General features: G+C 33.6%; 2 protein-coding genes across 3 annotated transcripts in view; both read left to right on the top strand.

Annotated features, from left to right (window-relative positions):
- Positions 1-4,316, top strand: part of LOC120347119 (uncharacterized) — a 59,172-nt gene extending 54,856 nt beyond the window's left edge. The window contains exon 27 of the mRNA XM_039416967.2: positions 488-4,316. Coding sequence (XP_039272901.2) covers positions 488-2,046 — 1,559 coding nt within the window. The 3' untranslated portion in view covers positions 2,047-4,316. The remainder of the gene's footprint in view (positions 1-487) is intronic.
- A 2,550-nt stretch (positions 4,317-6,866) lies between these two features.
- Positions 6,867-23,949, top strand: LOC120347189 (S-adenosylmethionine synthase-like). Of its 2 annotated transcripts, none has more exons than XM_039417077.2 (9): positions 6,867-7,124; positions 7,440-7,517; positions 7,605-7,727; positions 8,235-8,491; positions 9,173-9,298; positions 10,087-10,179; positions 17,932-18,114; positions 18,779-18,912; positions 21,844-23,949. In XM_039417077.2, exons 1-9 carry the CDS (start codon positions 7,028-7,030, stop codon positions 22,019-22,021), a joined length of 1,269 nt encoding a protein of 422 aa, XP_039273011.2. In that variant the 5' UTR covers positions 6,867-7,027; the 3' UTR covers positions 22,022-23,949. The 2 variants fall into 2 exon arrangements, with proteins under 2 accessions (XP_039273011.2, XP_039273012.2); XM_039417078.2 differs by lacking the exons at positions 17,932-18,114; positions 18,779-18,912; positions 21,844-23,949 and adding exons at positions 11,968-12,150; positions 12,225-12,361; positions 13,058-14,849.
- Positions 23,950-26,550: the final 2,601 nt, after the last annotated feature.

The following is a 26,550-nucleotide window of genomic DNA, read 5'->3' as shown; positions in this document are numbered from 1 at the left end:
GTATTTAGTACTTTTATGAATGCAAAATTAAATTACTAATTCAAACAATCTCCGAAACAATCATTTTTGCATAACATTCATTTTATCAAAAATTACTTCAAATTGAGAAAGCCGCGTTTGTTTGCCGCGAGTTTTGAAATATGGCGTGGCTTCACTTCACGCTGCAATGCTTTCCAGATATACAATAACTATTGAGTAACGTTTCAATACCAAACACAAACTAAACAATGAAATTCACTAGAAACCTAGCTATGTTAATAACAAGTTTTTGTTGAAAGAACATGCAACCTAAGGAAAATTTCAGGTGACCCAGCTTGGGGTCGGGAACCATAGATTGGGAAACACTGCTGTAATAAATAAACTCAACATTTTATTTTTCCAAACCTTAATGGGTTTCAGTTGATTCTGTCACAAGGCATCTACTAACCAAAGGTGTGTTACATCTAATATAAAATGTTTGATTCCTTCAATTCACATATTTTTGCAGGTAACGCTACAGTTGTAAATGAGATTCTTGGTTCACCAGCTCATAGTAACAACTCATTTAAAGGATCAACACCTCCAAAGAGTCAGTGCATGCAACAGCAACAAACACAACAACAACAATCAAACATTCATACAAGTCCCGAAACAACAATACAACATCAAAATCGAACTCCAACTCCCATGAGACCAGCGTCAACGTTGAGTTGCTCTGGGGCGAACTATATGAGTCCGTCGTCCCAAATTGGATCAGGGAATTATCCTGTCCCACCAAGTCCGTTATTACAAACTGTCAATTCGCCGAACGATCCAAAATCAATGTCATCTTGTAGAATGCAACAGCAACAATCGCCTGGTTTTCAGCAACTGAATTCATCCAATTCCAGAGCAAGATCATTTTCGTATGGTACTGCGGGCCCTCCGAGTAACACAAGTGATCAGCAGCACCAACCTCTGACCCCTACAAATCAAAACTTTTCGCCTGCTGCTGGACATCCGATTACGAGAGAAACGCAACCGGACAATCAAATTACTAAACGCCACATATCAGTCGACTCTGTGTCCCGGGGTTCGGTCCCAAAGTCGCCAAGAGGATCAAATTTACAACAACTTCATCAACTTGCTCATGGTATAGATAAACCCGGTAGTTCAAGACAAAATAATAGTAATTCAAGGAGGGTTCAAAGTTCAAATATTACTCCACCTTTGCCAACACCACAGACTGATGCATGGACTTCTCAAACGACAGAACAGAGCCCATGTATGTACTCAAATGCAGGTTATTTAGAGAGACCCGCAAGCGTACAGCTCCCGTCTGGTTCATTAGGGGGTGATTTTCACCCTCCTTCTTCAATGACCCCACCCGCAACTATGCCGCATCAGCAGCCACCATCATGCGCAAACTCTTCTAAACAATCTCGTAACTTAACACATACGCGTCACACTTCTAATGCGTCTTACTCATCACTCAGGCCCGGAATGTACAACCCTTCAAATAGTCATCCTCACCATCTGCCCCAGCAATACGCAGACAAAACTGCAGCTGGATCGCCAATGTTAACAGACGCTGACTATCAGCACCACCAGCAGTGGTTTTCTCGTCAAAACCCTGGCCCATCTGAACATTACTTTTCTCCGTATGGTTACGGACATCATTCATTAGTTGAGCCTAGAACTCATGTTCCATCTTTACCCACGAATCATCATTCATATCCAGGTTATCACACACCAATAGATTTTCCATATCCTCCTTCAAGTTACAACCCTCATTTGAATCGCGGATCTTCGGGTTCTAGTGCCATGATCCCAACCACTTATGCCCACCCACCTGTCCCATCTAGTCACCCACCTGTGGGGCATAGGCGGCCCCATACTGAAAGTGAACAATATTATAACCCAGCACAACCTCATGCGTTGTTTCCGCCAGCTACGCCTAATCATGGGGCTTATCATCCGGGGTATGCATACCAGCACCCACAATATTCAAACTTGTACTCTCACCCACCTACCGCTGGTCACCCAACTAATATGAGATATACGTCTTCTCATTATCCTGCTACATAGCATATATTTACCGATTTTTCTCTTTTTTAAATTTTTTTTTCTTTTTTTTTCACATAGTTTCATATTTCTCAGTGGAATAATGTATTTTTTTTGTTGGGTTGAAAAAAAAACAAAGTTTGGTGCCTGGTATAAAATATGACTTTGATTGAATTTTTGGCGTAGAATTTCTAAATTCCAATCGTTTCCCCTAAATTCTAAAGATTTACAAGATATCTAGCTTTCGATCAAGTTAGTGAAATTTTTTCTAGTTCAGTGATTCTCAAACTTTTTGGATCTGTGGCCCCCTTGCACAGACTCTCAGTTTTCCATGACCCCCTGCTGTTTCCTAAAATATGTAGTTTTGCTTTTAATATGTTTCCATCAGACAACAAACGAAAGCAAAAAAATAAATGCATTACAGTCAAAAATTCAAGCAACTCAGTCAATTTACCTTAAATTAATGTAGCCATTGCGAATGGTATCCAGTGAAAAAATGGCCCCCAGAGAAAAACGACGTGGCTCCCAATGTGGCCGAGGTCCTAGTTTGAGAAATTCTGCCCTAGTCTATTGCTATAATCACTTTGTTGAAATTACAAGGTATTCAATTGTATTTCTGCGTCAAATGTTGTTATCTTGTTTTTATGAATTCTATTAAAACGGGATAAACCCAAATCACCATTCTGCTTACAATCTGGATACTACATGACAATTATTTTTGTCATCATTCGATTATATTTCTCATTCATTTCTTTATTTTGCACTGTCGTCATTTTCTTTGGGTACAAATTACATTGTCATTGTTTTCTTGGTGTTTCAAGCCAAAAATATTTCTTTCTTGTTTATGCCGTTGTTGTGTCAAATGTTTTTCTGTTAATTCCACAAAATCTTTCTTTCAAGTAAATAATTCAGTTTTTCTGTTAATTCCAATAAATTTTTCTTTCAAGTAAATAATTCAGTTAATTTCAGGAGAAAAGGTAAAAATAGTCAAAGAAGGAAAATATGGTAAGGTTACCATATTGTCCACCTTAAATGGAAATACCCCATTTTTTGAAAAAGCCGACTGACTGCCTCTGCCACCTCCCTTTTTTTCGGTAGATACCAAGTGACCCCAAAAAAAAGAAACCCATACAATATGTTCCAAATGGCCTGGGTTTCGTTTTTTGGGGTCACCCTGTACCAATTTCAACCTGGCCATCGTTAAAAAAACAGTCGTTTACATATCTTGACAATCTTCATTTTTTGGTCCATGCGAATGATAACTAATTTTCTGTCTGTTATTAATAAAGCTTTAATAGATCAATAGTTAGTGATACTCGCAATTCGCTTATAATATGTACGTAAATAGGTATTATCATAATACCTCAAGTGAAGAATATCGTAACAGTAAGCAAATTCCAAAGTAAAATTAGGGGAAAATTTATTTTGATAATTTTTTTTTGGTGATCAAAATGTGGCAGTCCTTATACAGGATTTGAAAAAATCATTGTATTGTTTACTACCGTCTATTAAATAAACAAAAAAAAATTGCCATTTTTTGGAAAAATATCGAAAATATTTATTATTCTTATTTGTACTGGATTTTGGAAAATTAACATGCGAACATCATTTTCCTATTTTAAAAATGCAGTTGTTTTTGAAGTTTGTACAATTTTTGCACCAATTTTTACATGTATTTCTTCAGAAGTATTGCATTATCGCAATATCTTACCCTGGAATTCAAGAAACTTGGTGATAAACCTGAAGTCTACTTTACATATCACACCTTATGTTTCGCAGGCACAACCTTATTTGTGTGAAAACCTTCTTTATTTGGCCGATTTGACTTCAAAGCTTTTCTGACACCATTTTAAGATTGGGTCGAGTATTTCGATTACCCTCAGTAAATCATCATTAATCTCATGACTCCTTTTTATCCATTGTCAATGTTTATGAACAATATTATGACATTTTATGTTCCAAATTTTTTTATTGATGCAATGAAGTAAAATAGCAAATCTGAATGTACCGTTTCGTTTTTATTTCATGAAATGGCTTTTATGTGTGTTCATGCCATGATGAACATGGTCCCTAAAGTATGGTTGAAATGCTCAAATTCTTTTTATTTTATTGTAATTTCTTGCATCGACAAGATCGAGGTTGAAGTTAAAGTTCATATGAAGGTGTACAACTGTACAGTTTAATATTATTAACCTGTTACCATATGTATGTAACATTTTCTCCATCAATTTGTAAAAATTCGCTGTCGAAAGTTGCCTGTTTTTATGCTGTAATAATAATATTAAAATATTGTATATATGCCTCATGTTCATTCAAAAATCGGATTTCAAAGACTTGGGATGGTTTACCACATAAAAACTTGGGAAAATTATTTTTACTTAGCATTAAAGAAGGTTCATATCCACTCACTATTCGTATTCATGTGCGTCTCCCAAGATATTGGCTTTTGATGATTGGTGATTTGAGAAAAATGAAATACAGTCTGGATATATGTGCAACCAATGCTTGTGCTGTGTGGCTCTGTTGGTAGCTTTGATTAAATGGTAAGTGAATCGGATGGTCGCAAATCTCTCGCAAATGGTCATGTCGTTGCCACCCAGTCGCAAATCTCTCGCAAATGGTCACATCGTTGCCACCCAGTCATCTACCGAAAACATTTGATTTTCTTATTGGAGACGAAATGTACCGATTGATCGTTTTGTATATTTCTTGTTGTCGTTTTCTGATTACCGGTACCTACTGGACCAACTGCATCATCAACGTTTTCAAGTGTTGAAGATTGTTGTTGTCGCTAGAAGGTTTTACTTTTGTTTATTTTAACGTTGCCACCCAGTCGCAAATGGTTATATCGTTGCCACCCAGATATCTACCGAAAACATTTTATTTTCTTATTGGAAACGAAATGTACCGATTGATCGTTTTGTACATTTCTTGTTGTCGTTTTCTAATTACCAACTGGACCAATCGCATTGACGTTTTCAGTTGTTGAAGATTGTTGTTGTCGCTAGAAGGCTATTACTTTTGTTTATTTTAGATAACTGTGGGCTATTTGGGATTCGCTTTTGTGTGTGATGACGTTATCAAATGTAAAAATTGCGCAACTTGTGGCGGTTCTGCATTAACTGCTGTCTGATGGACAGGTGTGACTGATTGCATGGCGCTACCACCACCGTTTCGGCTTTCGTGACCATATATTTGAGCATTGCTGTCTTGTTTATATACTATGTGTTTTGTGGTTTGACGAAAAGTTAAATTTTATATCCCTGAATGGCCAAGTATGCCTTAACCAGGATCACGAAGTTCCTGATCTCCAGCTATCTCTCCACCTGAACCTCGCCTGCGGCTGCAGAAACTACCCTAGTTCCATAACGCCTCAAATTCCGTCCAGATGATATTTCCTGATTTTTGAAATAGTAATATCTCACTTCTCTTTCAAGTGTTGAAAATTGGTTATACTGTGTGAGCACGGCACAGTTCATTACTTCAGTCGAAACTACTGACTAATCGTGCGCAAACTGTTAGGCAAATTCCTGTCATCGACAATTAGTCTATTTGTTGAATTGTTTGCACAGTTTACCACAGCAAACGCGCCACGTGGGCCGGGATAAGACCCACCTAAATGGTTGCCACTGCATTTTGCTGGAACCCCACGCGCTGTACTCGTGGTTGCTTGTATTCCTATTAACCTTTGTGCTATTTAACAATAATTATCTCGCATTACCTCAAACTGATAAATAAATATTTCCCGTGGCGGCAGCATATTGGCTGGTTTAAATGTTGCTCCCGGGGCGAGGCGTTTCATTGCCTAACCTTTCTAATGTACATGTTGCGTAAGTCTGAGTGTGCTCTCAAGATTACGAGTTTTTGCAATTATTCAATGGAGCATAAGCTGGTGAAAATATAACATACGCGGCTCAAGAACTGTAGATTTCAACCTCCGAAAGTTGAATTTCTAACCAAAGCTGAGCTGAGGGTGTAATATAGCCTCATGTTTCTTCAGTCTACTCCGAGTGAAGACCTTTTCGGTGATTTTATCAATGTCGGTTTGGGTTACCTACTATAACATTAGAAACACAATGCTGTCAAACCGCTTGAATTGCATTTCTTAGATTTCACCCGAGAGTATCATTAAGTGTTTGATTTGCCTGAAAACGGAACTTGACATATTTACACAGCTTCAGTGAAGTTGACAGAACCCTATATAATATCGAATGAGGTTATTAGAATGTACTTCCAAACAGTAATTTTTTAATCATAGGTGCGCTTGAATGTTTTCCATTAATGTCCTACCACGACTTTACATTTTTTATTTTTACTTCACCATCATCATCATCCCAAAAGAAGTTATATGGATTAGTATTTATTTACGGTTATATAAGTAGTTGCATTGATCAAATGAAACAGTTTCAAATAGATTTCCAAATTGCGACAGTAAATAGCATACAACAAGTAGCTTTACCCAGTTGGTGCTATATTGTTCTTTAATATATTGCATTGTTACATATACACAGCGATGACTGACTTCGAAATGACGCCAAACCGCTTTTGCGAGGACAAAATTGCCGAGTAGCTTTGTCAGAAAGATGAAGCATTTTTAATCGAACGAGCGAGAAGAAATATTACGTCACGTGTTCAGTCATATATAAGGACGAAATGTTCTCTCTCGTCCTTCTTCTGGATTAGTTGCGACGGGGGTGTGCGCTGCCAGACTAGCTTTGATTTGCACGTGCCGATGTTATTGTATTTTGTATTTCGCGCGCTAGTGTTAGACAGTAGTGGCTAGGCGTATTTTGCTCTGCGCAGTTAGAGTGCAGCTTTTTATAATTTGGTCCAGTGAAAATTTAAATTTGTTGATTGTTTCTGTATTTAGTGATTCTGCAGTAAATTTATTATTGAATTTTATTAACGTTATAACTTACAAATTGCCGACTCTCGACTTCTTCAAGCTAAAAATTGATTGCATTGAAACTATCTTCAGAAGGCCTGCATTGAAAAATACAAAATCATGAACGGTTATATTAACGGAGGCAATGCACAACACCACGGAAGTCATGGTGACACATTCCTTTTCACTTCTGAATCTGTTGGGGAAGGACATCCAGGTAAACCATTAAACTTTTACATCAATATTATATTTCTGTATTTTGTTCACAGATATTTCTTTCTATATTATATAATATCATAAATCTGAACGGTATTTTTCTACAGTAATATCAAAATTTGATCTATTACTGTTTTAAGTGTGTAGTTCTTCAATTATGTGCTTGAAATGTGCTGTTTTTGCCAGTACATTTTTTTGTTTCTCTTTCTGCTTGCTGTTTTCAGTATTTGTTTGTTGTTCTTCGTCTTTGTTCATATAACACCGATGAAGTAGTCTAGCATCTGTAACATGATTGAAATATTTTTTGTTTTTCCAGATAAAATCTGTGATCAAATCAGTGATGCAGTTTTGGATGCTCATTTGAAACAAGATCCAGATGCCAAAGTTGCATGTGGTATGTGTTTCTTTTTTCTTTTTACAACACATGTATAGTTTATAGATTTGCTTTCTTACTAATATTTATTATCAACAATTCATTCAGAAACATTTGCAAAGACTGGAATGATTCTCGTTGGAGGAGAGATCACTTCAACTGCATCAGTTGATTACCAAAAAGTTATTCGTGAAGCAGTAAAGAAGATTGGATATGATGACTCAGCAAAAGGCATGCCATTGTTCTATTGATAATATAAAGTCTTTGTTTAAGCATATACTTTTTTTTTCATTATATACAAGATGTCCACAAATTTTTGGTACTCCTGAAGTACGCACACCAAGATGTCGCACAACCTGAACCCTAACCTGGTACTCAACCTGAGTTCAGGTTGTGCGCTATCTTGGTGCGCACACTTCAGGAGGTCCAAATTTTTTTTATAATTGGGAGAAAAATAATAACAAAGTCAAATGATAACATTTTTAAGTAAATTATATGTTAACTTAGTAGGAATCTGTGCATTTATGATTGATTGCAGTGTCTGCAAACAGAACTTAAATGCTGCAATGGAGTGGCATGCCTGTAAGGCATAATCCTTCTGTAAATTATAATACGTATTGTTTACTGTTCTAGTCTAAAAAATGTCCCTATAGGTTACAGATTTTCCATCATAAACAGTTTTATATGTCCCACACCATAATATAAATGATTTCTCACTCCACACTTTTTCTTCAATAGGATTTGACTATAAAACTTGCAATGTATTGATTGCACTCGAGCAACAGAGTCCAGATATAGCTGGTGCAGTTCATGTTGGTAAAGAAGATGAAGACATTGCAGCAGGAGATCAAGGCTTGATGTTTGGTTACGCAACAGATGAAACAGAAGAATGCATGCCATTGACTGTCATTCTCGCACATAGACTAAATGAAAAAATGGCCGAATTGAGACGTGATGGTACTCTAGGCTGGCTCAGACCAGATTCGAAGACCCAAGTACGCCAAATGACATATTGATCCCTATATTTGCACTTGTATCTTAAATCAAAATATTAAGCATTCTGAGCTGGTTACACCTGATTCCAAGACCCAAATATTCCACCTGCAGTTTGCTATTCATTTAGTTCTCTTTAATTTAAATTGGGCTTAAACGGTAGCTGAACTATGAATGAACTATGAAAACCTGAATTTGACAAAAACAAAGACTTTCTGAATTTGAAAAAAAAATATTTTTAATAGTTGTTCAAGTTTGAAATTTGAGTTCCATATTTAAGTTTAATAAACCAAGGCAAGATTTAAGATCGAATTGATGATTTTAAGCAACTTCGATATTTTGTTTCCAAAAATATCTTAAACCTTTAAAATATGCCAGCTTCGCTAGATTGTTTTTTATGGAGTTAACGTTTGTAGCCATAAAAGTATGTTGTAATCGACAGTGAAATACAGGATAGGTAGTTTTATTGCTTTAGAGAACAATGGATATCAGTATTTTCGGCCTCGCAATCTAACGTCGAAAACAATCATATTCAATTGTTTCCAGTCTTCGTTGATGATATTCATTTTATTCTGTGCTCGATTTCGGGAAAAAGTTTAATAGTTTTGATTATGTATATTTGTTGAAAATCTAATATCGATACACCTGCATTTATCAAGTACTAACCAAATTATTTTCTTCAGGTTACCATTGAACATAAACTCGATGATGGAGCCGTCATCCCACTCCGTGTTCACACAATTGTTATTTCTGCTCAACATAGCCCTGATATAGGAATCAATGAATTAAGGAAGGAGCTCATGGATAAGGTATGTTGTCTATCTATACGGGTGTTAATATTTTCTAAAATAATAAAATTTTGTGAAATAATGTTTTAGGTAGGATAAGTAACAAAGAAAGCTGTTGGAAAAACTTAAATTATAGTATTCTTCTAATAAAATTATTTTAGTCCTTGAACAACTGAAATGTTTACATTAGATTTGTTGAAAATATAATTAAAGGATACTTGAAATAGCCTGGAGTATCGATACCATGTCGATGTTGTTATTAAAGTAACTTGTTAAGATATAATTTTAAAAACCAGAGTGATGCAACACACAGTCATCACAATATCCCTTAGTCATCGTCAGAAGTTTCAATTTTAATTTCATCAAGCGAATAACTGGCTTAAATTCAAATTAAGCCTATTATTGTTATTGGTAAATCCTTAGGAGCTGAAAAAGTAATTTTAATTTTTCGCAGCATTTGTTGAAATTTCTAATTAAACTTTTAGTACTTTTATTCCCATATGTTACAGAGTGTGCATAGAGTCCTTAGTATGTGATTAGATAAAAGAATTTTGATGTACTTTGTGCATCTAATAATAATTGGCATTCAAAAGTGAATTTAATGAAGTACAAAAAACTTTAATAAACTTGATTATAAAAAAACAACTGGTTAAGATATATTGGAAACTGTCTTCATTTTAAGAATGAAGTGGCTGTTTGTGCAGAGCCTTGTTCAGAGAAAAACCTGGATATCATATTTGAAAATATCCAGTGATGCTTCAGTTCTAAGTCAATATTGATGGAATGAATTTTCTTTTTTTTGCAATCAGGTTGTGAAAGAAGTTGTCCCAGAAAAATATTTGGATAAGAATACTGTTTACCATATTCAACCATCTGGAAAATTTACCATCGGTGGACCACAGGTTAGTTTTTCAATTGTATACATGTTTTTAATTTATCCTGATTTGATTTCTGTATGGGTGATTTATTTTTGGTGATAGATGTGTATTTATCGATTGCCAATTTTTAATATGCATGCTGATATTTTATTCTTGCCATGTTGGCTTTAGGATAACTTCTATATCAAAAACAATTTATTTTTTGGAAGTGTGCTTTGCAAATAATTTTAATCACGCTTAGATATTTTGCAGCAAAATTATCAGTTGAAAGTTAGAAAAAATTTCTATAGTAAAATTGACAAACACATAATTGTACCTTATCCACAAATTTTTTATCCAAGAATAGGTATTGATTATCTTAATATTAGTAATAATTTTTTTAGTCTAAGTAATTTCTTGACTGCTTTTATTGAAATTTGACCTGTGCAGCATATTAAATTCAAATGATAATTTGTATAATTTGCTGCATTGTAGTCACATTTACACTAATCTTCAGTGAAAAAAAACAAGACAAAATAAATCAATTCATTCAGTCGAAGTTTATATAAAAGATGTAATTTAAATACTCAAAAATACAACTGTTTATCACAGTACCACAGTGCCAATTCACATTAAAAAATCATAATTTTAAGGATGAATGGTAGTAGCCATATATCGAAATTTGTGCATGTGTAAGACAGCAATTACAAACACGGTTGATATTATATGCTGTTCTAGAAAAGCCGATGTGATTTGAAGATATTTGCCTGGAACATGAATTAATTTTGTGGGCTGATAATTAAACAGTGTTTTGCAAACAATAATTATATTATTGAGTGATAGGCTGGTAGCAGGTAGAAAGATTTTAAAAGGCAGAAGCAATAGTGATTTATTGTTAAATTTACATACGGTATATTGGTGAGTTGATGGTGCTAGCTAGCTCAAACAATTATAACTGCAAAACATAATCTTGGAGCATGTGTTGTAATAGCAATAATCTGTAAGAGATTTCATGTGCAATATCATAATTGTGTTCTTGGTGGTAGCGAAAATTTTCCCATGATTTGCGTAATCCATAAAATTGGATGAGAATGATACAAAAATAAACCAAAAATTATCAGTGAGCATTTTACAGAGCGACTGATTGTAAATTTAAATTTCCAAACAATTTGCACGAGGACATCTTGTTCATTCGTGTTGTCGTTAGGAGTTCCGATCATATCTTTCTCTGTATTGTTATTCTATTATTTTATACATGTTCTAGTTCGCCTTGTAAGCTGCTCAAATTTTGAAATTTGACTTTCTCTGGACTGGTGATTTCTGCTTCTTTTACTGCTTGTCACATTTGAATGCAACAAGACCTCCTTCTTTCTATTATCCAGTTCCATTATTTCTCTTCTGCTAGTTTCACAGATTATTTATGTGAACAGATGTATTTCCATTTTCTAGTTCTAAACTGTCTAATTTTCCTTTTCTGGTGATGCTTTTGACGCTCTCTACTTTTACCCTTATTCAGTCTTGCATAAGCTGGCCTCAAATTTGTCAGTGCCGAAATATGTATTTGAATTTGCATGAAGTACTGTTGTATAGAATATTATACTAGAGCTGACTTGTGTTAGCACATTAGTTGGTTCAAATTAGATTATGATTGTGTGGTTGATACTGCTAATTTACCAATTAATTGCAAGATGAAAGCTTTTTGCTTGAATTACAATACAATTACGATTTAATAATCAAGGTATATACTTAGATATATTTTTTAATACTAAATGATATAAATTAGTAGTAAGCGCCTTTGGGGCTTCTGTATTCACAACATCATGTCTTGAATAGGGTGATGCAGGGTTAACTGGCAGAAAAATCATCGTGGATACATACGGAGGATGGGGTGCCCACGGTGGTGGGGCTTTTTCCGGCAAAGACCCATCGAAAGTGGATCGATCTGCTGCCTATGCTGCTCGATGGGTAGCAAAATCTCTTGTCGCCGCCAAGATGTGCAGAAGAGTTTTAGTTCAGGTATGTTTTTGGACTAAAAAACTGTTTTGTGAGTTATTTCAATATCCGTTTCTAATGTTTTTGCTACATTTTAGGTTTCCTATGCAATCGGTATTGCCGAACCAATGGCAATATATATTCATAGTTACGGAACTTCATTTGAATATTCTGACAAAGAGCTTCATGATGTTGTTACTCACAACTTTGATCTTAGACCGGGTGCTATTATCAGGTAAACTTTATTGTTTTAATGGTACATTATTTAAAATATTAAAAGATTCATATTTTGTCAGAATTTTTTTAAAATTGAATAAGACCGAGGGTACTCTCTGTTAATAATTGAGGAGGTATTCTGATTCCTAATTCAGTGTACCTTCTGGAAAAGTAAAGCGAAGGAAAAATGTTTCAGGAATTATTTTTGTTAGATAAGCTAGCTGTTGCAGAAATTTTAGAAAAAATAGTCTTATATATAAAAATGACTCAAAATACCAGAATAGCAAATTTGGCATGAAAAACAATGGTGTTTGCTAGCCTTCATATAGACGCAATTACGCAAATGAAACTTAAACCTTGTCTCGTTCAACTCGACTCTGGGTTAGTTTCAGTTTACTAAATTCATAAATGTGCTAAACAGGGATGGCCAAAACTGAATAATTTACTATTCCGAACACATTCTAAAATTATTTTAGTATTCTCTATTTTATTTTGTTAGTAGTTAACTACTTTTTTGTCTATCACAAGATAATAAATATTTAAAAAGACATTTTCAAACAAAAATTTCCAATTCTTAAAATCCAGAATTTGCTATACTACTATTTTGAATGTTTGGTTCAATTTGGACATCTCTGGGGCGAACTCAAGACTCAATTCCTTTATTAAAAAATAGTGCCACGGCGAACTAAAAAGTGATCATTTTTTATTTTTGCAGAGAACTCGATCTCAAAACTCCAATTTATCATAAAACCTGCACCAACGGTCATTTCGGATATGACGAATTCAAGTGGGAACAAGTCAAACCAATAAAAATTCCTAAGCATCTTCTATAAAGCTAAATATTCGATCAAAACTTTATAATGTAGTGTGGTACATTATTGTATCGGATTCTCTCATTTCATCACCAAAATGCAAATCGCCTCGTTAATTTTTGAATGAATTAAATTGCTATATTTATTTGTGTTTTATATAGATTTGTTACTCCACCCAAAATTTTATCACAAATTTGTTTCCATACGTGCCTTTGTTGATTGTATTTTATCAAACCTCCTATTGCGTTGCTGTTATGTGTTTATACACGTGGATTGTGATTGCAAATTTTTTTTAAACGTTTCTTGACAATATAAAAAGTTATTGTCAGAAATTTTTATGCATTTTTCAGTATAATCTTATATTAAAACGTGTTGTTAATATAGGGCCACTCCACCACAAATGCAATTTGTTTTTAATGTAATCCATCAATATGTGAGTGGCAATTCTAATTTTCTTTAATATTTTTCAGACTACCTAATAGAGTGGTTCCCAAACTGCGGGCTGTAACGATTTAATATGGCCTGCCGAACTTGAGTGAAAAAGTTTAAAAACTTCATGTTTTTATCTTTTTTCGTTCTAGATACTGCCATTTGATACGGCAATATCACAGTCTAAGCAATTATACCGGTATCTTAATTATACACACTGGCCCTTTGTGGGCCATTTCCCGGCCCACGAATATCCTTTCCCTTCTAGTTTTGGCCCCTGGCTGGTTTGGAAATCACTGACCTACGGTAATTAAATTTTTCATTCATGCCCTGTTCATTGTGTGCGCTATTATTTAGAATATACTCTGTGCCCTAATTTGTTAGGAAGATCGCTTATTAGACACTAATTAATTATTACATTTAGATAAACATGTTTCATAAATTTTTAACTAGTATACAGTTACATCAATTTGCAAAAGAAAAACTGAAAGGATGCAAAACAATAATTGGATATAAATGATAAATGGTTCTAAATTGAAAATGAACGCCCTTAGCTTTCATAATGAATTTAGTCTTATACTCTGTCCTTAATTTTATGATTAATATTGGGTCCAAACTATCTTCAGGAAATATGCTTTTTTTCTTTGATGTTCTTTCTATTGAATATGTGTGTGGGTGTGTAGCAATTTTTTCAATCTAAAATATTTTTGATATAAAAGAGGAACTATGATATATTCCATGCATTATAGTTATGTCATCCTCATTCTATAATTTTACCCGCAATAGATCAATGTAATTTTATTTCCTATGTCATCATATTCGTCCATAATAAGTGCCAAAGAAAATTTTTATCAATTGTTTTATCAAGAACCATAATTGTATATGGTATCCATGCCTATGAGTAAAATTCCAATTTTAAAACGTCCCACTTTTAGACGTATTTTCCACACCGTCCTGGGGATTATGAACAATTTAAAATATATTTTTTTAATTTGTTGTGTTAAACTTGTACCGTATGTCAATATTGTATTATACCGTGGGTGCTTATAAATGTAATACAGCTTTTGGTACAGTAATCTTGATTTTAATGCTTGAACTCTGCCTTACTGCATCCGCAATTTATTTTTTCAATTTGTTTCCGATTTTGTTCTCATAATGTTGCAGAATTTTTAAAATTTTACTAAATGTTACGTATTCTTAATTGTTGCAGAAGCATATGCTTTAAATGTGCCTGTTTTGTGTCAAAATAAAGTATTTTATGTTTCAGTATCTTGATTTGATTATGGGAAAGTGATTAAGGCTTTTTTCATGTACTTTAGTCTCAGTTTGAGGTAAGGAAAAAGGTTAGGGAGTCTGCAGTCAGTATAGAATATCACTGTTAGGCTGATATCATTTGTGAGGACACTTTATGTGGCACATAATTTTACCATGATTTTTACTCGAGACGCTTGTTGGGATTTTTACATCTATCCTAAATATGAAAATCTCATTAAATTGGTTTAAAAGTAAAATGTTTAAAAGTAGAAAAATGTTTAAAAGTATAAAATGTTTAAAAGTTTTGTCGAATGATTTTTATCAGGTAACCGAATCATAATTAATCTTTCATAGTTAGAAGTGTCCTTATGTAGTTTGCGAACTGGGAAAATTGATTTGACTTCTGACTCACAATTCGTTGTATTGATATTATTTATTCAATCCTTTGGTATAGGAGGTGATAAAATCTACTCCACCGATTGTACAATATTAAACTCTGCTCATTAAGTTAGTAGACAAACCTGAGTTCAAATAATAGCATTGTTTGTGATTCTAAAATTACATGTCACATGCTTGCTTGCTAGATGTTATCAATAAATGTGTCTGTACTTTTGTAATATTTTGGATCTTGTACCTGTTGCCACTGTAAACAGAAACTTTGTCGTCTGCAATTGTGCGAAAATTGAAATTATTGTAAACAGGGGCGTGCTTGAGGAGTGGCGGCGATGGAGGAATATCTATCTCTCATTCGTTTGATTTTGAAAAACAACCAATGAAATGAATGTATTTTATAACGGATTTGGATTTCATAAATCTTAGCCATGCTGCATTCACATTTAGAAATATATTTATTTTCTTATACATCAAATACTCCAAAGCTTTCCGCCATTTCATCGTTGACGATACATGTTTGCATTTGATACTAAGGAATAGGAGAGACATTGATGTGTCTGATTAGGTCTTTCAAAAAAATTTCACCATGGTTACTGAAAGATTTCATTAAAGTGTGGTCCTAATATTTCAGAGTTTATTAAAAATACATCAAAATTGTATTGATTGGGTTTAAACATTTTTTCATGCTGGTTATATTTCTTCATTTCAGCTCAAACTGATTAACCACATCTTCAATTGAATCAAATTATTTCAATTAAGATTAATGTTATTATACACATCTTCTCAGCAATATGAGATTGATACAACTTTAATTGCTTTATCTTGTAATGATAATTTTTCTACATAATTTGCTGGTAGTGATATTCCAAAAAGTACATTGTAATTGGTGATAATCTGTTTATAGGGTACTTAGTGAACTGAGTAGCAAGTGAGGTATTTTTCTATTTACTGTGTGTAATCTGTTTTGAGTGAGTTCTGTTTGCTGAAAGTGGGTGTGAATTTTGCAGACCAATCCGTCCCAAGGTGTTTTGCTGTTACTCATTGAATTGTTTCTTTTTATTAGTTAAGGGGCTTACGAACTCTTTTGAGTACTCTGACATATTTTTGCTGTTTATTAAACAAGATGTTTGAGTAAGTCTTGTTTGCGTGAGAGTGGGCTGAATTTTGCAAACTCGTGAGTCTGAGGTGTTTCGCTGTTGATCAAACATGTTGAGTAGGTTTTGTTTGCTTGAAAAATGTAGAGGCCTTGCAAACTGAGTAGTCCTGAGGTGTTTTGTTGTTTTTTAAGTGAACGTCATGTCTGCATGAGACTGGTCCTGAGTTTTGCTAATCTGTGAGTTTGAGGTGTTTTGCTGTTAATCAAATAGGTTGAGTAGGTTTTGTTTGCTCGAAAATATGCAGAGGTCTTGCAAACTGAGTAATACTGAGGTGTTTTGTTGCTTCTCAAACAAATTGTTTGAGTGGGTTTGTTTGCTCAAAGTTGAGGTGAGAATTTTTGCTTGTTCTTCTCATGTAACTCACCTAAACTCAGACAGATAGAGAACACCTTAGTCATCTATTTTCTCACAAACAACTAGAAAAGTTATAAAACTGGATGTACGTCATCTCATCAGCAGACACAATGAAGTTGAAAACAAAAAAGTTGTTTGAAATTCACATGTTACACAATTCCACATAATCCAACTGCAATAGTAATATTATTTATATGAATGCTTCAGATAGAGATCAAGCATATTACTATCACACATGATAAAATCCATTGATTTAGAGGATTCTTGATCATCATCATCACAGTTTTTATCATCTCAATTTTCAAATTTTTCTTAAAAATTACTGAAACAGTTTTATTAAAAATAACAGAGATTGGGATTTTTACAAATTGATTTGCCAAGTTTAAATGACTCCAAATAATTCCATTTTATGCTACTCGTTAAAATAGGATAAACATTTTATGGAAGGCTAATATTGACTGTAGATTTTTATCTGACAACTGATTATTCTGGATAAAACCGGTTTAAGCAGGATATAACTAGTTTGCAAGTTATTTGTTTCATCTGGATACTAAAGAACCCATCATGTTGTTGAATTGGGTTCATTGTGTGCTATTTCAATCGTGTTATGGATGAAATGTATATTGAAGTGTAACTTACTTACTTGTTAAAAGTGTTTAAATAAATGTCTTTGTCAAACATAATATGTACATTTAATATACTTTATAAATAGAACATTACAATGCTATATTTGAACTATCTCAATAAACAGAATTGTGGGTTGCAAATACAAGAAAATCCATATTTCATGATGGAAATTAACGCTGAGCAAAAATAAAAACTTACAAAATTTTAGTTCAACATAATTTGTTTTGAAATATTTAAAAAAGAAAGAATTCTGTAGTTTATAGGAATTGCAAAAATATTCAGAAAAGCTGTGCAAATATAAATCTTTTCATGTTTTGTTTTCTAATCCAAGATTTGGAAAAATACTAGAGGGAACAGCTTTTGTGAAAAGCGTCCCAGATTACTTGAACTTGGGTACACTCTTTCATGATCGAAGGTCAAATGTTAAATAATGGATAATTTAGGTCAAATGTTAAATAATGGATAATTGAGAAATTTATGTTTTTTTTTTTTTAAATTTGGGGGGGAGACTATATAGCCATCTCTGCTTCCTGTCAGCTTATGATTTCATCATTTTTCTTCAGAGTGATGCTGGACTCACTGGACGAAAAATCATAGTTGATACTTATGGAGGTTGGGGAGCTCATGGTGGAGGAGCATTTTCTGGTAAAGACTTCTCAAAAGTTGATAGATCCGCTGCCTACGCTGCAAGATGGGTTGCAAAATCTCTTGTAACTGCTGGACTTTGTCGTCGAGTTTTAGTGCAGGTTTGTAATCATGCTGTATTTAAGAAGCTTTTTGTTTGAAGAATTCAAATTATATTAATATATTTCAAATGTTTTATTTTATTGGGTCAGTCCGTTGAATGTCAATAATGATCTGATATTAAACCGTTACGTTTTTCAATCAATAAATCTTATTTAATGCTCTCGGATTGGGTTAAACAGTCTTCCTTTCATCTTAGTTTGTTTCCTGATCAATTATGTGTGAAGCTACAGTTGTCACTGTTCCGTTTGATTCATTTCCTTCCTAAATTTATTGCAGGCATTTCCTCCGTTTTGCCCTTATCCATCAATACTTCTTGTCGCTAATTATTGTAATATTTCATTTTCATTACTTCAGTTTAGGATATGTTAAATAAGTTTTACATTTTTCATATTTTTAACGGTGTCTTGGTAGCCTTTTCAGATTTATCGTCCATTAACATTCTGATATGTTATTATGGTATGATAAATTGATGTCTGTCTTCAATCTGTAAAATAAACCAAAATACAAATTCTACAAAGTGCGAAGGAGCCAACCTGTAATTAAGTGTGACATTTAACCTAAACCTACTCATCAATTAATCATTTATTTATAACCTATATAATCGCTTCTCATATTAATAATTACAAAAATTTACAATTTATATTTATTCCTTTTTTCTTGTAGGTTTCCTATGCAATTGGAATTGCTCATCCTCTATCTATTTTTGTGAGTTCTTATGGTACATCTCATCTTCATGACAGCGATCTACTGACTGTAGTGAATGACAATTTTGATCTGAGGCCTGGAGTTATTGTAAAGTATGCATCATTTACTTACCTTAGTACTGTTCTATTTTTTAAGATTAATCTTATTTAGCGTTTTCTCGAAGCAAATCGCACATTATCACCCTAGAAGTAAAGGAGACTCATGTCTGAACAAAGTTACGAGAAGCCTCTGAAATACTTATATCAATATATAGATTTTTACATGTTTCTCATGTATCAACAAATATATAAGCAGTTCAATTCAATTTAATATGATAAGTGAAAAGCTGTATTATATTATGATTAACTAAATCTGTTATAAAATTCTTAAATTATACCAAAAACCAGTGACTTCGAAAATGTTCGCAACGGGTACAAGTCTATCTTTATTGAAAGGGGGTCATTTGAAACATTTCCTAGAGAGAACATAAATTTTCTGAAAAACGTTTTAGATTCATGAAACTTCGGGGTGCGATCATGCAGAAACAGAAGTTTCAAGTGTTATCAAAATCAAACAATTTACTCCGTTTTCATGAAAGTAATTAGGAAATTTGTGGGTTCCGTTTTTATGGGTCGCCCTGTAAATACAAGATTAATAAAGTATAAGAAACTGGTGCAAAATCTATATGCATTGCAGCCGGTTCAAAATAATATTGTGAAACAAAACTTAGAAATCATACATTTGGAACATTGTAATGACCGACCAGTGTAGGACATCAATATTCGTATTTGTGAAAACATTTTAAAATGAAAAATTACACAAGTTTTCATATATCAAAGCTGTTCAGTAGGACTGATTATTGCAGTTCTTAAGAAAAAAATTTTAATCGAAATTTTTCACAAGATTGAAATTTTGTTTTGTTTATCTTGCCCTCCATATTTAAACAATAAAGAATATCTCTGTTCCTGTGAGATTTGTGATATTCGTGTATTGTTAATTTTTTTTCTGAATTATACAATTGCTAAGAGCGATGCACTCATACAGACCGATTTCAAAACATATGATCACAAAAATGAATTACTTCTTCTGATTACCGCCAATATTTGGCAAAGAAATGAATTCATATTATGTCACAATGACTCATCAAAATAGTTTCAAAACATCTATTTGCTTCGTTTTGAAATTTTTTGTCATTTCAGGCACCTGCCCACTAAAACAAATAAATACAGCTGAGCGCTCTGGCAATTCACAATTTAACTGAAAATCAGTAATATTCTCATTCGTACGGCAGATAAAAACTAAATCTTACTAGGAATACCGGTATATATATCCTGTCTTGGATTTAGCACTATATTGCTGTATATTTCAAATTTTAAAAATGTTGTGTGTCTTACATAGAAATAAGATGAGAAATGTACTTTTTGCTGAGTCACCCTCGACAATGGCTAGTATTTCACCCAAACGTAGTAATTTGTGATACATCAACGTTAACGAAAAAATCAGTTAATCAAAGTGCAAAGATATCGGAATTCTTTAACATCTTTCGATAGCAGTCAATATTAAGTAAAGCCACAAATTTTGATTCTTCAAAATCTTATTTGTTTAATTATCACAATAAATGTTGGGGAGCGTTAATCCATCGGGGCGAAAATTGAAAAAGTTGTTTTGAAAAATGATAAAAATGTAATCTATGAAGGCATTTAATTTTTCATAATTAATATTATCAAATAAAAATGTCTTCAGAATGTCAATATTTGCCCTTTTTGTCTTCAAAGACTCATGTGGTTATCATACAAAACAATGTGGGCTACAAATATCAAGATTGAAATGATCGTTTAAGGACTATATTGAAGAACTTGTTTATTCTTTATTACTTTTTTGAACTTGGCAGTTTGCATGAACTTAACTTAACTTTGAACTTAACAGTTCAAAAAACATTTTTTTTGCAAATAGTCTAGAAAATTTATTTATGACTCATTTTTAACTCAATATATACTTAATAATAAAAACTATATTAAAGAACTTATTTGCTTTGGATTAGTTTTTTAAACTTGATAGTTCACAACAAATTTTTTTTCACAAATAGTCTAAAAAACTCATTTCTGACTCATTTTTTACTTAATATAGCAGACGAATGAATGTTGAACAATTTATGAGTAAACATGTTTTTATTGTGTTCTACTGATTTCTGCACAATAAGTTGTAAAACACAAAACTGTGATTCATTTGTCCCTAAGTTCTGTTTCCAGACCAGACTTCAAAACTATGAAATTCTTTGTTTGATATTATCAATATTGATTGGTTGTCAGTCTGTCACACCCCCTTTGAAATGTATAGCATTAGAACTTTAAATCGTGTATGCATTTTGTCACAATATTAATTGACATTGACAAACTTGACATTGACAAACGTGAGTACTTCTTACTTTATTAAGAATGGAAGATATTTAAATCGTGCCTCATTATCTTTAATTCTTTATTAATTGAATTAATCAATAACACATTTCTTATGACTTTTTTATTGTACAGACATTGCATATTGATTAGACTGTGTTACATCCTCAATTGACCGCAGCAAAGATTAAAAATGTTTGGACACTTTCCAATATTGCAGATACATCTGTATCATTTTAAACTCCAAATATCTCACATCACGCTGGGTCGCTGGTGTAAATAACCAATTGCTAGTGAAATGACTCAAGTATTTTTATGAAAGAAATACTTAGACCACATTCCATTTTGCAGATCGTCGTTGAATAGCATTATTGGTAACAAAATAAAAATGAAATTATCTTACAACTAGTTATGGAACTTTCAAAACAACTTTGATCAGATACAGATCAATAGACAATTTTTATCTTTTGAGTCGAGCTTAAAATATTTTGTTTTCCTAAATCACAAAATGAATGAATAACAACCTATGGTATTGTTGTTTTTATCTATGAACTAAACGCCCATCCTATTATCATTCTTTTTCGCTTTTATAAATTTTCATTTATTCATATTATCCAGGCAATATTATTAAATTTATACTTTTATTTTCAGGGACCTTAATCTGAAGGCACCGATTTATCACAGGACTGCACATTACGGTCATTTTGGAAGATCTGAATTCACTTGGGAACATCCGAAGAAACTCAAGTTATCACCTGATATTCAACAAAAATTAATAAAACTAAAGGATGAACCTTATGAAAAAAGAATCAAATATTCATCTCATTGAACGATATTGCTATTAGTGAAGTTGTTGGACTATTTTATTGCGTTAAAAATACGGGACGTAAATAAGACTTCGCAATCCATGTCTGATCTATCGTTGTATGATCCCATTCCTCGTTGTTTAATTTGGTCATTGTTTTATAAGGGCTCCTATAAATTTATGCATCAGTATTTAGGGTAATTAACAAATACCAAATTATCCAATTTGAAATCTGACTGGGCATTGGCATGATTACAGATCGAATTGCCGAAGTGTCTTAAAAATAAATTCTCAGCGAGAGAACATATACTCATTGATTGGTATATTATATTAACCCCTAATCTTTAAGTCCGCAAGCACATAAAATTTCACATACTTCTAAATCAGGTATATGTATATGAAATTCCATACATTCTGACACAAATTTGATTGTTTCTTGCCATGATGTCCAGGTTTTGTTCTTTTTCATATACGTTCACTAATACACAATGACATGTTTTCTCAATTAACAATGATTTTCCAATAATTCAATCAGTTTAAAGCATGTTATTCGAATTAGATATGTTATTAATGGCTTTCTTTTCAAGTCGGTTTTTTAATATCACAATAAATACAGACTGTTTTGATGATAACTGAAAATATCACATACTAAGAAAGACATCAGTACTCAAAATATATGGATACAAATCCGCGCATCAGTACCGTTATCATGAGGGCTTCAGAGTAGAAGATAGCAGACAAGCCTGTTCTTAAAACTCAAAGTGAAACCATAAACTTTTTTGTTATATATCTGGCCCCATAGGGCTCCAAGAAAATATGAATAAAATTAAAGTGATATCCTAATGGTTTCAAGCACTAAAATTTGAAATCAGTTGGACAATTAGTCGCAGAGAAGCCATTTTTATGTATGTACTTTGTGTCCAATAACCAAGTTCTAAGTATATAATATTAATTGGATTAATTTTTATCTGACACAAAGTTACAATTGCTTATGCACAGCCAACACTTAATTTTAATTCCTCCTTCAATTAAAAATGCATTGGATGTTATTCTGACTTTCTCCAAACATTATATTCAACCAGTATACTTCATTTTTTTTTCATGCAATTGACATAGGTCATGAGTTTTATTAGAAAGCCTCCCCTCAATTCTATGGATTGAACTTCGGATTCATCTTCACCATAAATCGTAATCTTTTGTGACCTTTCTGATGAATTCAATTCGTTTAATGATTATTTGTTTGTTAATAATGAATTTTGCAATGTAGTTAGTTGATTGTGGTAATTGTATTTGTTTTTATGTTTTAAGCTGTTGTGTTAATGTCCTTCAAATTGTTTTGTTCTTGATTGCATATATTGTAGTGCCAGCAATACTCCAAAATTGAAATACTGTACCTAGATAATTCTGAAATAATCATAATTTTTAATTAGATAACTTTGGCTCCTTGATGTGGTGAAGTGTTTTTCTCTCTCTTTCGCAGTTATGTTGCACCTACCATTAAAACATCTTTACGATGTAAAGCATTGACTATTTCGTCACAGTTGAACCAAAATAATTTGTCACATTCCTAGCTTTAGGGCGAAATCACATATTTGTAAATTTTAGATCTGTACAGACAACCTAAAATGGACGTGATGCACAACTGAAAATCAAAACTAATACATGTCTGCTTTAAAATTCGGACCAAGATAGGGCCTCATGTCCATAATTACAAAAAATCAAAGTGAATTTCTGAAATATGTGACATGAGCTACTTTGGTTTAACTGTGACGCCATAGGTTGACGTGTCCTTTTTATTTTATTTTTAACGTGATTTAATTCTTTTTTGTGCCTCTTGTTGGGAACGAATAACTACCTGTCCATGTCTTATTTAATCCCTTTTGGTTGAATTTGAGTTTGTACTTTTTGCCAGTTTGAAAATAAACTTGAATGTTCACAACCCAATGACGTCATTCTATCGAGTTTTATTTCTTTAGATCTCAACCTAAAGAGCAGATGGTATCTTATTGAGAGAGAGAGGATTAAGGATTTACATATTTATCCCGGGGAGAGGAAAGCCGATAAGACGGCTTAATCATATGGCGAACCACGGCCCCTCGCCCTGTTATCAGGTCGGGTATGGGATTAGTTTGCCAGTTATTTGTTTTCGGAAGCATGGACTTGATGGTGGAGGAAGCCGTAACCGACCAGATGTTACGTTAACCACTATATAGCGGCGAGTAGTCCAGCAATCCTCTTGCACATTATCATCCCCGCATGGGATGCGAACCCACGCAAGGTAATCAGAGATGCGGTGGCAGGCGTATTCCTAACGCTTAGCACGATGCGCCACACCGCCGAGCTCAGAGAGAGATTAATCATTTCGTCAACCAAGAAAAACAGTCATCAATAAAATATAAATATCGGTGGTAGATCGGGTATTCTTGATATATATGTATTGAATATTCAATCTTGAACATTTCTCACCAAATGCGTTCCAAATCCACGACGTCCATTCGGACTTTTCTAAATGTCAACTTCAACTATGAGAAAATCTTTCGCTTCTCCTGTCTCGGAGTATGTAACAATTATTGCAACTATTGTCTGTATTTACCATTATGCGCATAAACGTCAGTCAACTCTCGCTGGATACCCTGCTTATTATTATCAAGAAATCGACCGACTTCAAAGATCGAATCACGATCAGCTCCCGCTCATTTGCTTTCCACAAGATGAAGAATTTAAAGTTATATCCCGGTGGGCGCAAGCGCAATGATCTAGTGCAATGGTGTCTCCATCATAGGTTACATATCTCAGGTTGAAATCCTCACCAGTGGTGTAATAAATTGCATAGAAAATGCCGAGACAGAAACTTTCCGGTTCTACGAAGTAGTACAATATATATACATGTCAGTGAGTTCTTTGTTCGGTTCGAATAAGCAGTGTGAATACAAAGTAGTGTGTTAGGTATGTTCTACTACTTTTTTATTGGAAAAATTGGGAACTTACACGAGAAAATGCCATACGAATCTTGATTCATATTTTCATTATGTGACTTTTATATGCTATATGCACAAATAAGTTGGAAACATTTTGAAATTTATTTCCATGATCTTCAAATTGATTTGAATTTGTGATGTTCAATATCGAAGAATGATTGTTTTCTGCTCCCTCGCATTTCCAGTATAGCATGCAAAGTTCCTGTTGCGTTTTTAATCAGTAAAATGTGACACAATAATTGTCACAAGTAATAAATCAATTCGATGGGTCTAAGAACATGACTTTTCGTACCTCACAAATGCAAATTCACGATGTCGATTCGGACTATTCTAAATGTCACCTATGGGAAGATCTTTCGTTTCTCCTGTTGCGGAGTTATTTATACGGAAACAATTATTTCAACTATGTCTTAATTTATCATTATGAGTATAAACGCCAGTCACTGCTCGATGGTTACCCTGCTTAATACTATCAGAAAATCGTCCAACTTAACTCAAAACGACTGCAAAAGATCGAATCACGATCAGCTCTCGCCCATTTGCTTCCAATGAGATGAAGAATTTAAAGTCCCATTCTGGTGGGCGCAACGGCCTAGCGGCTATAGCGTTAGGCGTAACGGTGTTGTCATCGTAGGTTAAATATCTCCGGTTAAAATCTCTAACAAAGGTGTAATAAATTGGGTAGGCAATGTCGGGACGGAAATATTTCAGTGTTACTGGGGCCAATAGTTAGTTTTCGTATTGTGTGTACCCCCTTTCAAAGTTAGCTCCTGTGTATTACCGCTAGTGGGCAGTGGTTCACTGATGTGTATTCTTAGTTACCACAAGGCCTCTTCGGCAAGAACCTGAAACCGGGAGCGCACATAGTAAATTTGCTCATCTACTTTATCTGTTTATCGTAGAACTATTGGTTGGATAGACACAATTGTCATTTACCGCAATCAATTCCTGTATAGTTGCTTTATTGGATTACATTTAATAACTGGATATTCTGTTTAACTGTGGATTTACTTGGATTAAAATATCATTTCAAACAGCAATATCAGAGCTGCATATTTCCAGTGTATCATAGACAGCAAGACAGGTTTTGGGAGCGCGTATAAATGCATTGCAGTCATAGACTATTTGCGGGGCTATTGAACTAAGTTGGACTTTGGCTACCGTAACAGTAAATGACAAAGTCTATCAGCCTTTGGAGTATTTGGTTGTATTAAGAAGAGTGGAAGTAATTGACAACATATCTTCCAGCCTTTGAAGTATTTGGTTGTATTAAGAAGAGTGGAAGTAATTGACAACATATCTTCCAGCCTTTAGTAGAAAGGCGTAACAGTAAATGACAAAGTCTATCAGCCTTTAGAAGAGTGGAAGTTCCAGCTTGGAGGCCTGAGTACTGTTGTGAAAGGAAAAAGTAGATTATCAGTGGTGACAGCACTGATAAAAGCTGAAGAGTTTCCCTGGTCATTTAACTTCCAGGAGTTTACAGTAACTGACTGGCAACAGTGTTGCTTTCCGTTTGGGTGACGGTGTAAACAGATTTGTTTCATGATGAAATCTGCGCGGAAAAGGTTTGCAAAA

Source organism: Styela clava, chromosome 11 (genome assembly GCF_964204865.1).
Source record: "Styela clava chromosome 11, kaStyClav1.hap1.2, whole genome shotgun sequence".
NCBI classification, from domain to species: domain Eukaryota; kingdom Metazoa; phylum Chordata; class Ascidiacea; order Stolidobranchia; family Styelidae; genus Styela; species Styela clava.
This window is presented reverse-complemented; position numbering and strand designations above follow the sequence as displayed.